The sequence below is a fragment of the Halichoerus grypus genome, chromosome 5 (assembly GCF_964656455.1).
Source record: "Halichoerus grypus chromosome 5, mHalGry1.hap1.1, whole genome shotgun sequence".
Taxonomy (NCBI): Eukaryota; Metazoa; Chordata; class Mammalia; order Carnivora; family Phocidae; genus Halichoerus; species Halichoerus grypus.
Window position 1 is genome coordinate 112,491,185 of NC_135716.1, and position 16,773 is coordinate 112,507,957.

General features: G+C 39.9%; 1 protein-coding gene across 3 annotated transcripts in view; it reads right to left on the reverse strand.

The window, feature by feature from the left end:
* Positions 1 to 12,011, reverse strand: part of CDC7 (cell division cycle 7) — a 32,708-nt gene extending 20,697 nt beyond the window's left edge. For 2 of the 3 annotated variants that reach the window (XM_078072776.1, XM_078072774.1), the window contains exons 1-2: positions 11,873 to 12,011; positions 10,957 to 11,151 (exon numbers count right to left, since the gene is read on the reverse strand). In XM_078072776.1, coding sequence (XP_077928902.1) covers positions 10,957 to 11,071 — 115 coding nt within the window. In that variant the 5' untranslated portion in view covers positions 11,072 to 11,151; positions 11,873 to 12,011. The remainder of the gene's footprint in view (positions 1 to 10,956; positions 11,152 to 11,872) is intronic. The other variant, XM_078072775.1, reaches the window with a different exon arrangement.
* Positions 12,012 to 16,773: the final 4,762 nt, after the last annotated feature.

The following is a 16,773-nucleotide window of genomic DNA, read 5'->3' on the forward strand; positions in this document are numbered from 1 at the left end:
GTCTCAACCGGTACCAAAAGACTGGGATCATTCCCTGCCTATTTTCAGGCCACAATGCTTTGAAACTAGAACTCAATCACAAGAGGAAAGACGGAAAGAACTCAAATACATGGAGGCTAAAGAGCATCCTACTAAAGAAAGAATGGGTCAACCAGGAAATTAAAGAAGAATTTAAAAAAATTCATGGAAACAAATGAAAATGAAAACACAACTGTTCAAAATCTTTGGGATGCAGCAAAGGCGGTCCTAAGAGTAAAGTATATAGCAATACCAGCCTTTCTCAAGAAACAAGAAAGGTCTCAAATACACAACCTAACCCTACACCTAAAGTAGCTGGAGAAACAACAGCAGATAAAGCCTAAACCCAGCAGGAGAAGAGAAATAATAAAGATCAGAGCAGAAATCAATGAAATAGAAACCAAAAGAACAGTAGAACATATCAACGAAACTAGGAGCTGGTTCTTGGAAAGAATTAACAAGATTGATAAACCTCTGGCCAGACTTATCAAAAAGAAAAGAGAAATGACCCAAATAAATAAAATCATGAATGAAAGAGGAGAGATCACAACCAACACCAAATAAACACAAACAATTATAAGAACATATTAGGAGCAACTATATGCCAGTAAATCAGATAATCTGGAAGAAATGGATGCATTCTTAGAGATGTATAAACTACCAAAACTGAACCAGGAAGAAATAGAAAACCTGAACAGACCTATAACCACTAAGGAAATTGAAGCAGTCATCAAAAATCTCCCAACAAACAAGAGCCCAGGGCCAGATGGCTTCCCAGGGGAATTCTACCAAACATTTAAAGAAGAATTAATACCTATTCTTCTGAAACTGTTCCAAAAAATAGAAATGGAAGGAAAACTTCCAAACTCGTTTTATGAGGCCACCATTACCTTGATCCCCAAACCAAAGACCCCATCAAAAAGGAGAATTACAGACCAATGTCCTTGATGAACATGGATGCAAAAATTCTCACCAAAATACTAGCCAATAGGATCCAACAGTACATTAAAAGGATTATTCATCACAACTAAGTGGGATTTATGCCTGGGCTGCAAGTTTAGTTCAACATCTGCAAATCAATCAATGTGATACATTAATAAAAGAAAGAACAAGAACCATATGATCCTCTCAACAGATGCAGAAAAAAGCATTTGACAAAGTACAGCATCCTCTCTTGATCAAAACTCTTCAGAGTATAGGCATAGAGGGTACATATCTCAATATCATAAAAGCCATCTATGAAAAACCCACAGCGAATATCATTCTCAATGGGGAAAAACTGAGAGCTTTTCCCCTAAGGTCAGGAATGCGGCAGGGATGTCCACTATCACCATTGCTATTCAACACAGTATTAGAAGTCCTAGCCACAGCAATCAGACAACAAAAAGAAATAAAAGGCATCCGAATCAGCAAAGAAGAAGTCAAACTCTCACTCTTTGCAGATGATATGATACTTTATGTGGAAAACCCAAAAGACTCCACCCCAAAACGGCTAGAACTCACACAGGAATTCAGTCAAGTGGCAGGATATAAAATCAATGCACAGAAATCAGTGGCATTCCTACACACCAACAACAAGACAGAAGAAAGAGAAAGTAAGGAGTCAATCCCATTTATAATTACACCCAAAACCATAAGATACCTAGGAATAAATCTAACCAAAGAGGCAAAGAATCTGTACTCAGAAAACTATAAAATACTCATGAAAGAAATTGAGGAAGACACAAAGAAATGGAAAAAACATGCCATGCTCATGGATTGGAAGAACAAATATTGTGAAGATGTCAATGGCTACCTAGAGCTATCTACACATTCATTGCAATCCCTATCAAAATACCATCAACATTTTCCACAGAGCTGGAACAAATAATCCTAAAATTTGTATGGAACCAGAAAAGACCCCGAATAGCCAGAGGAATGTTGAAAAAGAAAAGCAAAGCTGGTGGCATCACAATTCCAGACTTCAAGCTCTATTACAAAGCTGTCATCATCAAGACAGTATGGTACTGGCACAAAAACAGACACATAGATCAATGGAACAGAACAGAGAGCCCAGAAATGGACCCTCAACTCTATGGTCAACTAATCTTCGACAAAGCAGGAAAGAATGTCCAATAGAAAAAAGTCTCTTCAACAAATGGTGTTGGGAAAATTGGACAGCCACATGCAGAAGAATGAAACTGGACCACTCCCTTACACCACACACAAAAATATAGACTCAAAATGGTTGAAAGACCTAAATGTGAGACAGGAGTCCATCAAAATCCTAAAGGAGAACACAGGCAGCAACCTCTTCGACCTTAGCCACGGCACCTTCTTCCTAGAAACATCACCAAACGCAAGGGAAGCAAGGGCAAAAATGAACTATTGGGACTTCATCAAGATAAAAAGCTTTTGCACAGCAGAAGAAACAGTCAACAAAACCAAAAGACAACCGACAGAATGGGAGAAGATATTTGCAAATGACCTATCAGATAAAGGGCTAGTATCCAAAATCTATAAAGAACTTATCGAACTCAACACCCAAAGAACAAATGATCCGATCAAGAAATGGGCAGAAGACATGAACAGACATTTTTCCAAAGAAGACATCCAAATGGCCAACAGACACATGAAAAAGTGCTCAACATCACTCGGCATCAGGGAAATCCAAATCAAAACCTCAATGAGCTACCACCTCACACCAGTCAGAATGGCTAAAATTAACAAGTCAGGAAACGACAGATGTTGGCGGGGATGCGGAGAAAGGGGAACCCTCCTACACTGTTGATGGGAATGCAAGCTGGTGCAGCCATTCTGGAAACAGTATGGAGGTTCCTCAAAAAGTTGAAAATAGAGCTACCATACGATCCAGCAATTGCACTATCAGGTATTTACCCCAAAGATACAAATGTAGGGATCCGAAGGGGTACGTGCACCCCAATGTTGATAGCAGCAATGTCCACAATAGCCAAACTATGGAAAGAGCCAAGATGTCCATTGACAGATGAATGGATAAAGAAGATGTGGTGTATATATACAACGGAATATTATGCAGCCATCAAAAGGAATGAAATCTTGCCATTTGCAACGACATGGATGGAACTGGAGGGTATTATGCTGAGCGAAATAAGTCAATCGGAGAAAGACATGTATCATAGGACCTCACTCATATGAGGAATTCTTAATCTCAGGAAACAAACTGAGGGTTGCTGGAGTGGTGGGGGGTGGGAGGGATGGGGTGGCTGGGTGATAAGACATTGGGGAGGGTATGTGCTATGGTGAGCACTATGAATTGTGTAAGACTGTTGAATCATAGACCTCTACCTCTGAAACAAATAATACATTATATGTTTAAAAAAAAGAAGAAGAAGAAGAAGATAGCAGGAAGGGAAAAATGAAGGGCGGGAAATCGGAGGGGGAGACGAACCATGAGAGACTATGGACTCTGAGAAACAAACTGAGGGTTCTAGAGGGGAGGGGAGTGGGGGGATGGTTTAGCCTGGTGATGGGTATTAAAGAGGGCACGTATTGAATGGAACACTGGGTGTTATACGCAAACAATGAATCATGGAACACTACATCAAAAACTAATGATGTAGGGCGCCTAGGTGGCTCAGTTGTTAGGTGTCTGCCTTCGGCTCAGGCCACGGTCCCAGGGTCCTGGGATCAAGTCTCACATCGGGCTCCCTGCTCGGCAGGAAGCCTGCTTCTCCCTCTCCCACTCCCCCTTGCTTGTGTTCCCTCTATCGCTGTGTCTTACTGTCAAATAAATAAATAAAATCTTTAAAAAAAAAAAAAACTAATGATGTAATGTATGGTGATTAACATAATAACAAAAAGTCATTGGATTTTATTACAGTATCTAAGCCAACCATCAGCTACTTTTTCAGTTATAATAATAATTTGAATAGTGTATATAATGGTTTAAGACATTTTCAAACCGTTTTCACATGTATTATCTTTTCAGATCTTCACAATAGCACTGAGATATTGGCAGAACGGGTATTATCCTGATTTTCAGATAAGAAACCCTACTCAGGGAAGTGAAATCATTTGTCCATTTAACAAACACTGTATTTTTAAAAATGCTTAGCGATGGGTAGTTAAAAAAAAATTTTAACAAATTGGTGCAGCCCCTGTTCTCTAGGAGCTCAGTCTAGTGGAAAAGACAGATTTTAAAAGCTCACTCTGAATACAAGACAGTAATTATAATAATACAGGAATGCATATATTACTAGATAGAAGGAGGCAGAGGGGAATGAACACATCTGAAGGTACCAGGAAGCTTCAGGTTGACAGTTAAGCTGTGTTTTGAAGTACTCACCAAGTAGAAAAAGTGGATGAGGCATTTTAGGAAGAAGGAACTATGTATGTAAAGACATGGAAAAGGAAAAAGACGTGGATTATTTTGGGGGGAGAGGTGGGTGAGGGAAGTAATGAAATTCAATGTGGCTGAAGAAGGGAAAGACAGAGAATGCAAGTGAAAGCCATGGAAATTTTTAAGCAGGATGATAAGTAGAGGACGAATTTGAGGGGGAGGAAGAACAACATTAAGAGCTTTCAGAGACTAGGGATGCCTGGGTGGCTCAGTTGGTTAAGTGGCTGCCTTTGGCTTAGGTCATGAACCTAGGGTCCTGGGACCAAGTCCCGCATGGGACTCCCTGCTCAGTGGGAAGTCTGCTTCTCCCTCTCCCTCTGATCTCCCCCCATGCTCTAGTGTGTGTGGGTGGGTGTGCACACGCATTCTCTCAAATGAATAAAAATAAAAGGGCTGGAACTATATAACACGCCAAGAAGATCTAGTCCAATATTCTTTCCACTATATCAATCCATATGAGGATTACTTTCCCATCTACTTCATAGGTGAAGTGGAGAAGCTTTATGGGTTTCAATACAAGAGGCAAGAATATAACCGTAACTATGCGTACCAGTTTCGGAGATGGGAGGCCTAAATTAAAATCCTGGCTCCAATATTTAACAGGCAGTATGACCTTCCTTGAGTACACAGCTTATCGCTTTGAGCCTTAGTCTCCCCATCTACAGAAAAGGGGTAATAACTGTACCCATGCCACTGAGATACTGTGAGGATTAAATGAAATAATATACATAAGAGAAACTTTTAACAACAATGCCTGGCACATAGTAAATATTAAATAAAAGTGATCACTCTTATTGTTGTAATTATTGTTATTAACATTATTTCTTTAGCACTTTTCTTTTATTATTCCCTCTACTTGAAATCTTTTTCCCATATAATTGCATGTGGCTGGCTCAATGTTCAGTCTTCTCTGACACCCTATTTAAAACAGCATTCCTCTCATTACTCACATTACCCTGCTTATTGTCTTTAGAGTACTTACTCACTATAAAATCATCGTGTTCTTTTGTTTGTTTGCTGTCTGCCTCCTCCCACTAGAATATAAGCTCCACCAGTACATTTCCCTATTTATGTAATTTACCATAGTACATTCAGCTCCTAGTTAGAAATGCCTGGCGTGTTTGTTCAATGAATGAATTATTACTATCATTATGGGGCATTCAGAGATAGCTGTGGGGAAAAAAAAAATGAAAGTTTAGAAGTTACAAAAGAGTGAAGCCAAAGACAGTAGCAGCTACCTCACTGTCAGCTACCACACTACTTCACTCTAAAAACCAAAACCAAGGCCTGGGGGGTAAAGCCAGCTTTCTAGCAGTCATAGTTGCCAGTCAATTACAATCTTTCCTAATGAGTGTCAATTCCAACCAGCTTCAAATTCCAGTGTTACAGGAAAGGTACCTTGAAAGGTACTAAAATGATATGTTCAATTTTATATTACATTTCCTGGATTCTGAAAAACAATTTTTAAAACTCTGAAATTGGGATACAACCTACAATTATCGTCAGCCAGCACCGACAAACTTGCAGAACAGGTATCAGTACCTTAAAGAAAATCCAAGAAATCATAAAGGCGCATTCACATTTAACCCTTAAGCGCAGATGGTTGTAGGGAGAAATGGTAAAGGTGGTGAAGGAGAAATCAAATGTAGGCCAACTCCACATAATTGGGCTTTTAGGAGTCCATTAACAATGGCTTTAAAAAAATAAACTCTTCAAAGAAATTCTGCATCACTAATGTATAGAGAACAATATTGTGAGGGGGGAAAATAGGATGTCGGTGAATCTAAGTACTAAATTGATTCAGAAGAGAAAGAGGTGAAATGTTTGTTTTTCTTTTTAATTATGTACCAGAGACATACAATTATTTGTCTAATTAGATCTAAAAGAACTCTTTCAAAAAGTATAAAATAAAAAATTCCAGTGGTAAGAAAGCATTGTGTCATAGTATAACCGGCAGCATTTCTGAGCAGTATATAAAATGGTGTATCTAACAATGATACTTCCATATGACGGAGTATGTAAGAAGCCTGTTTGTAGTCTTTTTATTACTAAATGTATTAAAGTGTTTGTGTGCATCTTTTGTTTTATGTGTATATATGATTAATAACACCAAAAGCTTTGTAGGAGTATGACACAGAGTTGTGCTGTCTACTAGTTTCATGCGACTATTTAAGATTTAAGCTAAAATTTAAAAAAATTAAAAATTTTCTCAGTCACACTAGCCACAGGTGACAACAGAGACATTTCCATTATCACAGAAGGTACTACTGGAGTGCTGATATAGAAGAGAGCCTAGATCCAGCTCTTATCACTAAACTACATTAATGTCCGGTGTCTTAACCTGCAAATCAAAGGGGTCAGATTAGACGAACTTTACTTCCAAGTCTATGAGTTCCATATTTTGGAACTTCCCTCTGTAGTAGCTTGAGCTGGCAGTTAGTAGTAGAGATGCTGGTTAACTATAAGAAATCACCAGAGAAAAATATATGTAATAAGGAACTACTGTAATGCACAAACCATGTGAATGACTGTGTAAGCTCAATGTGCTTCCATACCACTCACTACTAACTTGATATGTACTTACCTGTCTTTACAAAACTCAAAATATGCTTAGTTTCCTGTCACTACACAGCAACTCTGACGTTTTTAAACAACAGTAAAACTTTCTGACAACCAAACTGAATGCAAAATCCTCAAATCTAAAGTGGAGATGAGAGTAAACAGTGGAAGAGAGCGTTAATGTTAAACAATGGAAACTACTGCTAAAGGCAGAGATGAATGAATATATACTTTGAGGATTAGGGCAAGACTGTGAAAAGTCTACAAGTCAAAAAATTAAATGCCTGTATTTTAAACACAAAGGTCTAGGCTTCTGTTTTGAAATTTTAAGTAAAATTTTTTTTCCTGCTACATAATATATCCAAGTGGTTTTATTTAATTTTTTTCCAAACATATCCAAGTGGTTTTAATAAAGCCACTATACTCACTGTTTTCATCATTGCTGGCCTGTATAATCTATTTGTAACATAGCCAGAGTGATCCTGTGAAAGCTAAGTCACCATGTCACTATTTTGCTCAAACTAATAGTTTCATAACTCGCTTCATATAAAAGCCGAGGAACTACCTCCTCTCCTCACACCTCTCTGCCATCACTCCCATCACCCTCCAGCTTCCACTCACAAGGACCTCCTTGCTACTCCTAAGTGCTAGGCACCTCCCATCTCAGGGCCTTCTCCCTTGCTGTTTCCTCTGCCAGGGAATGCTCTCCCCCAGATTTCTACATAGCTCACTCCTTTAACACCTTCAAGTCTTAGTTCAACTGTTATCACACTGAAGTCTTCTCTGACCAATTACACTTATTAAAATCACAATCTCCTCCACCAACGCTTCCTATCTCCACTTCCCTTCTATTTTTTCTTCACAGTACTAACCACCTTTGAATATTTCTTTATTGTCTATCTTTCCCCTAGACTGAGGGCATTGATTTTTGTCTATTTTATGCACTGATTTATCCCAGCACCTAGAGAAGTAACTGCACAGAATAAACATTTAATATTCATCATATAAATGAAATGTTTTCAATTACTTACCAAGGAGTAAAACTGACACTCTAGGAATATATGTGATGTTTATTCTGGAGTTTCATGTACTGCCTGACTTACATCTCTTAAACTAGGAAGATCATGTAATTTAACCCAAACTGAGGCACTCGAGAGTGAAAAGGGGTGCTAATAATAAGGACAGTGTGACAAGAGGCATAAACTGGATCGGTCCCAGGCAAATCATATGGCATGTATAACCTATTTTAGTAGTATCAACTAAGAGCATCCACATAACACACCAAATGCATGCCTTATGGTATAGTTCAACAATACAGAGGAAAATAAACATTTGATACAATATTATGCCCAGTACTTTGTTCATTGGAGCATTTTTCTTAATAGGTAAAAATGGAAAACAATCTAAAGGTTCAATAAAAAAGGTAATTAAATTATAGCATACTATGCAATGAAACATTAGGCAGTCAATTTAAATCAAGCTGTAGATTTAATTACATAAGAAATGCTCAAGTTACATATTGCTAAGTAAAAAAATAAAGATTAGAAATAAGTTGGTTACATTCCTAATTTATTCTTTTCTTAAATGTACCTCTGTATGCACAGGAAGACTAAAGGACTGTAACAAAATGTCAACAGTGGCAATATCTGTATAGTGGGATACTATTTCCTTATTTTGGCTTTCTATACTTTCTAAATTTTCTTCAATAAGCATGTATAATTTTTTATCCAAAAAAAAAAAGCTATAAAAAACTGACAAATATCCCAAAAGATCATGTTATTCATCCATTACACTAAGTATTTTACTTTATATCCTTGCATTAAGCCATTCACTGGGGGTGTGTGGGTGGCTCAGGGACACCTGGGCATCTGTCTTCAGCTCAGGTCATGATCTTGGGGTCCTAGAATGGAGCCCCAAGTCCAGCTCCCCGCTCAGCGAGGAGTCTGCTTCTCCCTCTGCCCCTCCCCTGCTTGTGCTCTCTCTCTCTCAGATGAATAAATAAAATCTTTAGAAGAAAATAAACCATTCATTCAAGTATTTTCAAGCACCTACTATGTGCTAGACACTATTAGGTTCTGGGAATACAAAGATACATAGAAAGTTCCCACCATTCAAAAGTTATTCCATCAAGGGAAAGTAAATCATATTAGATCATGAGACAGTTATGGGCCTGGATCTCATCAGCTTTACTCCTGACTGAAGTTGTTTTTGATATAACCTTAGCTTTTACTAAGAGTCATTAGAAAAAAGGTATGACTAAAATTTCAGCATGTGTTATGAATTATCAAAGGTACTGCTTGGGGCGCCTGGGTGGCTCAGTTGGTTAAGTGTCTGCCTTCGGCTCAGATCATGATCCCAGGGTCCTGGGATCAAGCCCCGCATCGGGCTCCCTGCTCAGCAGGAAGCCTGCTTCTCCCTCTCCCTCTCCCACTGCTTGTGTTCCCTCTCTCGCTGTGTCTCTCTCTTTGTCAAATAAATAAATAAAATCTTTAAAAAAAAAAAAAAAAGGTACCGCTTATAAGGTTCAATGTTCTGATACGTAAAAGCCATAAAACTTTAGAAATTTAGAATAAAATTCATCTCTCTTTATTTCTCAGGTTTTCAGAAGAATATTAGAACAGTAGCTTTCACTTGAACATAATACTAGAACCAAGTCAGATTCATCTGTTCATATACTCTGCCTAATGTACAACATACACCAGGAGCTGTATGAGATACTGCCTTCAAGGAGCTTACAGTATAACTGAAAAGACAAATTACACGGAGTGCTAAAAAATACAAAAACGATAATACAATGACTCTGTTATTGTATTATGTGTCCAATGACATAGGGGAAAGCTGAATTGCGAAGAACAGGATAAATGGAAGAGGGATAGCATCCATGAAACTGGATGAAGTGGCATTTTAAGATTACTCTAGTAGCAGTGTACCAGATGAACTGGAGGATGGAAAAGAAGTGAAAGCAGGCAGTTTAGATAAGAAACTTCATTGCAATTCAGGAGCAAAGTGTAAGGGAACAAGTTACTGTGGTAGAAGTGGGAATGGAAAGAAGCAATGCCATACATATTAAAAAGAAGATAAAGCTGGGTAACCGAATATGGGGAGCAAATACAAATCACAAGTGAAGACATCTTTAAAGTTTTAAGCATAGGTAACTGGAATAATAGTGGCTTTCATCACCAAAAATAGGGACATCAGAAAGGGTACTCATTTTGAAACCAAAGAAGAGTTTAGTTTCAGTCAAAAAGCAAAAGCAAGTGATGTCATTCTTCTAGGGTGTTGTTAAAGTCTATTTTGTAGTGAATAAGTATATATCATGGATAGAAGGTCAAATTAGTATCTTTTGGACAAGCACTAAATACGCTTAAAACAAAGATGGAGAAGATTTAGCTACCTTTTAGGAAAAAGAAAAATGGTCAACTGGGACTCCCCTATTTAACAAGTATTTATTAAAGGTCTATTATGTCCCAGGCACTGCTAGAGCAGGAATGAAGGTGCACATTTTAGTGTACAAGATCAAGTACTGTTTGTTCCCCTCCTTCTCACTTCAGGGTCTGGATTAGGGTCAAACAACACTTCATAAGGTACACGGAGAAACAGTGCTTTACTATTGCTAAACCATTTATTTTTGTCAGTGAATTCTGCTTTTCAATACTTTAACTGAAAATCCCTCCAATGTTGACTTCTAAATCCCAAGTTTAATGCAATATGGTGAGCAGAGATAAGAACATAGGCCTAGGAGAAAAGAAATTCTAGTCTGAGTATCAACAAACTGTGTTCTTGGATAACCACCTTAGCAACTTCATCTGTAAAATGACGTGGATGGACTGTAATCCATTGCTAATCCATCCACTGGATAGCAACCCAATCCTAAATCTAGATCCTAGGATGCTTTACTGATTTGTAAAATGCTCCCATATAATCATACAACTCACTTTACCATTCAGGAAGTTCCCTTTAAAAAAAATAATCGAAATCACAGAATTGTTGCCTGCACATCCTTGGAATTAAACACATACCTGGTAGTTTAAAATTCTGCTCATGTTTTTTTAACGAGCCATCCGCCTGAACCTGGTCACGCTGGGGAGAAAAAGCCATTGGTTCATCCATCTGAATCCCCAAAGACGCCTCCATCACAAAACAACTGGGATGCAAAATGCCAGCTAAGGGGTCATGTCCACAGGGGGAACAAAGCAGCTGTGAAAATTAGAATACTGGAGAAGATGAGAAGTTTAAATCACTCACTGAACCAAGCACTAAAAAATGCCACTCTCCCCAAAGGGGCAAACATTTAAGAGTGCACCCTATGTCTAAATCCCCAAAGGTGGGAAACCTGTGGGCCATTTCTAAGGATTCCATTTGCTTCACTTTCACCTTCCAGAAACACAAGCAGGGGGAACGAAGGGAAAATGTCCTAGTCAGGGGAGCCTCCTCGGCGGCCGGCGGCAGAGGAAAGGGTGTTGGTGGGAACCGGGGTGGCAGCCCGCCCCGGCACCAGCCAGCTGGAGAATGGGGGAGCAGGGACAGGTTGGGGTAGGCCTTGTGGGGAGAGCGGTTTGACCCGAGGGAGAGGACTGAAGGAGGAAATCGTTTGACTACTCAAAGAGAGCGCCAGGAGGCTTGTCCAAAGCCCCGTGCAAGCTGATGGAGAACTGATCCGATACAGGCCACGAGCGCCGGGCAAAGAGAAAAGGGAATGAATGGGATCCTTCTAGGAGCACAGGCCGCGAGCTCAGCCGGGAAGGACCTTACTCCCTCAGACCCGAGAGCGAAGGGATGCTTAGTGCGCAGGCTCAGGACTTTCCCGCCGTGGGTCAGCGGGATCCCAAGGGGGTGAGGGAGGTACTGCGCTGCGACAAGACCGAAGTCACGATCCAGAATTCGTTTCTAATCCCTCAAAATCCCGCGCCATGGAACAAACCGTCGGAAACTCACAGTTTAAGGGAATACGACTTCTGTGGCTCCCCAGACGCCTGGGTCGCCGCCTCCAAGAGCTCCCCACCTCCAAGAGCTCCCCACCTAGCGAGTCTGCCAAACGCGCCTGCGCAACACTTCCCGCCTCGCCGCTTCAGGTTGCTCATGCGCACTGTAAAGCCCTCGGAGTCGCGGAATCGGCTACTGGGCGCTTGCGCAAGAGGGTTGGGTTTCTTCCCCTAGGCGGTGGTTGGCTAAAAGAGCGGTTACAGAAATAAAGCCCGGGAATAATTCTTTGCTTAAAAAAAATAGTGAACCGTAAGGTTAAGGATCCAGCACTATTTTCAGGAAAGATAATTCAGATACAGAAAGGTCTCAGGTTCTAGAAGTTCTAGCACATCCTGACATACCGTGGCCACACAAGACACTGGGCACACTATGGATAAAAGATGGTCAGTTTCCTGACCCCCTGCTTTTCACTTCTTTTTGTTGAGTGCCCTACTAAATTAAAACAAATAAAAAATGCAACTGCCGGTTGTTTATTGCAGAAGTGAGCCCAGCGACATTCAAACATTCATTCATTCCTACTGAGCCCATGGCTGTAAGGCAGGTTTCTGGAGGCTGGGGTTACACCCGTGAACACCGCAGAAAAACATCAACCCTGTATGAAGCAAAATTCCAGTAAGGAGACGACAACAAAGAAACGAACAAATGAACAAATTTCTTCCAGATATTGATTAGTTCTTTGAAGGAAATAAAGTGGAAGGATGTGTAAATGACTAGAAAAGAAGCACCATGATGGGAGCCAATAGGGAAAGAGACTACCAGGCAAAGGATAGAGCAAGTGCAGGGGTAGGAATGAACTTGGTATGTTGGGGGAGGTGGTAAGAGGGGGTGTAAATTCACAGAAATCAACATCTGACAAAGCCACTCTATGACCATGGTAAATCAAGACAAAAAAAAAAGTTATTTTTGTAATTATACCTGTAACCGTATCTGACCATAGGCAAAACAGAAACATTGTCTGAGCCACGAAAATGAGCGAACATTTTCCTATCCTGGCTAATATGAGTGACTGCTGCCGCTTTACTGATTACAGTTTTAGCTTCAGCCCAGTAGATAATACTCAGTCCTTCTAGATAATACTTATTAAAATTTCCAATTATAAAATTACTCCTGCCTCCTACAGTTTCCAACCCAGAGCAAAGTCCCTCTTCCTTGAACCCTCCTGTAAATCACCTAACAAGTCTAAATTTCTAACACCCTCTTACTAAGATGCCCAAGGTTCTCCATGGTGTGTATTCTCACCTACTAAAACAATAAACCCAGCTTGTTCAACTACAGTTTTATTCCCAGTGGTCTTTGGTTGGTGGGTATTGACAATAATCAAGTCTGAGAGGCCTGTTAGATATCCAAATGATAACGTCAAGTAAACAGATGGATATATTGGTCTGAGTCTAGGCTGGAGACATAAAATTGGCAGTTATGAGTTTATACATGAAACCTAAAACCTTGGGACTACTTGAGATTACCTAGGCAGACTACAGACAGAGAACTGAGCTATGAGAACCTCCAACATTTAAAAGTTGGGCAGAGGAAGAAGAGCTAACAAGAGACTGAGAAGGAATGACCTGTGAGGTGAAAAGTTGATGTCATAGAAGTCAAGAGAAGGAAGTTTTCCAATTGAAAGGAAGTGGTCAACTATAGCAAATGCTGCATAGGAGTCATGTAGTGAGTACACAGAAATGACCAACGAATTTGGCAACATAGCAATCATTAGAGTCTCTGGCAAGAATAGTTTCAGGGTGTGAGGCAGAAAGACTGAAGTGTACTAAAGAACAAAAGATGAACAAGTGTGGACAAGTCTTAGGGTTTTGTTTCTTTGGTTGGTTTCTTGGAGGTTTTTTTGCTGGGGCGGAGGTGGGGGGTTGAAGATCAGAGAAATAGGATGGTGGCTAGAGTGGGTTAAATAGAGCAAGGGAAGTTTTCTGTTAATGTTGTTGTGTTGACAGATAAATGCTTATATAATGGTGGAAATGGTGTAGTACAGAGAGAAATTGTTGATGTTGGAGAAAAAGGGAATATCTACAGGAATGGAATTATAGAGGAGAATGAAGGAAAGGATCCAAAACATAAGTGGGCCTTTGAAAAGAACCTAGATGGGGGAAAAAACAAAAACAAAAACATAGATTCCCATCCTTTTAACAGGAGGGAAAAACAGAAGATGAATTCAGGTGCAGATGTTTTGTGTATGGGTGGGAAGATAAAGTAGTTCCTACCAGATCACATGCATTTTCTTAATAAAATGAGATGAGGTCTTCAGCTGAGAGTGAGGCAAAACGGGGGTAAGAGGGTGGAGGGGTGAGAAGACCAGAGATATATTCTGAGAGTGAGAAGGTGAACTGTGGAAAGACTGTGATATTGCCAGCTGGATTGAGTGCCTATTTTCAATTTAAAGTGAGTCCAGATGGAATAGTGGTATGAATTTCTCAATTAACCTTCAGTCAAGAGAAGGAAGACATGGAAAAGAATGGTTGGACTTAACTGAGGATGAATATCACACAGAGGGGCAAATGAGGGTGTTTATAAGGAAGTGATTGTAATAATGCATCATGGAATCTTTGGGAAGCAAGAAGGAAAGGTTATAGGAAGGTGATAGATACTGATATATAGATTGACAGATCAATACATAGATAAAAAGTACTGGGAACTATGGATTGGAACACTCTGTAATCTAAGAATTGGTATAATTGAAGTATAAGGTTGAGCTAAAAGGATAGAGCTAGTAGATGGTGCACAGAATGGTGAAAATTGGGATTTCAGAGATAACAAGTGTTCGAGAGGGTAGTTAACTTTGCTGGAGAAAAAGATCTGTTTTGGTGCGAAAAGATTGTATTATCCTGAGTCCAAAACCCATGCTCAGGCCAGGGAGATATCAGTTATTTTGCCTAATGCACTTTCTCCCCAAGCAGTAAGTAATATCCCCTCCTCTGGGTTCCATTAGTATTTTATGCCTGCTGCCATTTCAACACACAGGCATAGGAAAGACATGAAGAATCTGGGCCCTACCACAGACCTACGGAATCAGAATCTTCAGTAAAACAGGCTCCCCAGGTTACTTGTATAATCTCTAAAGCCTCGGAAGCACTGTTCTAGAACACTGGCTCTCAACCTTACCTGCACATTCGAATCACCTGAGAAGCTTTTAAAATTCTGAAGCCCAGACTATACCTCAGATCAATTACATCAGAATTTCTGGGGATGGGATCCAAACATCAGATTCCTTTAAAGCTCCCCCGTTTGACTCCAATGTGCAACAGGGTAAAAACCACTAATTTAGATTTGGTCACATTAACCTGTAAAGCTTGTTATCATAATCTTTGCCAAAGTTATTTCCCCTCATTTATTTTTTATTTTTTAAAGATTTTATTTATTTATTTATTTATTTGAGAGAGAGAGAGAGAGAGCATGAGCTGGGGGAGAGGCAGATGGAGAGGGAAAGGCAGACTCCCCCCCACCCCAGCAGGGAGCCTGATGCGGGGCTTGATCCCAGGACCCCTGGGATCATAACCTGAACCGAAGTTAGTCTCTTAACCGACTGAGCCACCCAGGCGCCCCTATTTTCCCTTCATTTAATCATAGAATTACCTCTGTAGTTTTTAACCTCTCTTTTGTATCTTTTACACTAAGTGCGCAGTAACTACTTATTTGAATGACTGTATCTTGTGTCTCAAATTGTTTATAAGCTTTATACTACCTGTGTAGCCTGCCTGGATTCCTCTATATCTGAGTGAGAGACAGTCTCTATTTCAAAAATGTAAAATGGACAAAATCCTTGCTTGGTTTTGCTGGAGGGATTGAGTTAGATAAAGTGAAATAAGACATGTTAAAATGCTTAGCCTAGTAAGCCTGACTATGTTAGCTCATTTAATTTATATTCAGTATTTTTTCCTCTTTCCCTATGTCCTATCCCCAGTGCTGTCCACAAAGTAGAGACACAATAAATGGCTATGGAATTAATGAACAATTAGAGTTTAGGTTTTATTATTTTTTTTTATTTTTTACTTTTTTTAAAGAGGGAGAGAGGTAGAGAGTGGGGGAGGAGGGGCAGAGGCAGAGGGAGAGAAGGGACTCTTAAGGAGGCTCCACATCCACCCAACTCTGAGATCATGGCTTGAGCCAAAATCAAGAGTCAGACACTTAACCACCTGAGCCACCCAGGCACCCCTAGAATTTAGGTTTTAAATGGCTGGTTGCTTTTTTATCTCCAGGAACAAATAGAAGATGAGTTGATTTAATGATTGTTGAATTTTATTTATAAAATTCAGTTTAATAATACAAATGGGCATATAATTGACATTTAATTATTAAATAAAAGTTTAATAATTGTTGACTTGTGTGTTGAATTAAGAGTTGTTACTTAGGGGCGCCTGGGTGGCTCAGTCGGTTAAGCGTCTGCCTTCGGCTCAGGTCATGATCCCAGGGTCCTGGGATCGAGCCCGGGATCGAGCCCCGCATCGGGCTCTCCGCTCTGCGGGAAGCCTGCTTCTCCCTCTCCCACTCCCCCTGCTTGTGTTCCGTCTCTCTCTGTCAAATAAATAAATCTTTAAAAAAAAAAAAAAAAAGAGTTGTTACTTAGGGATGTTGATAACTCTGTAACACAAAGTTTTCTTTAGGGTCGGACCAGTGCTTTCACTATTTTTCCGTTAACAGCATGTTTATTCAGCCTCCACAGAGTGTGTGTGTTTGTGTGTGTGTGTGTGTTGTGGTGTGTGTGTCTCATTTTTATCTTTTATTTATTTTCTTTTATATCTATGCATCCTCCAAAGTTAGTGAAGGTTCCATTTCTCCAGATATCCCAGCTCAGGATCTGTCCCTTTCCTAATTCATGTTTATCTCCTTGTGGACCATCTACAGGTAAA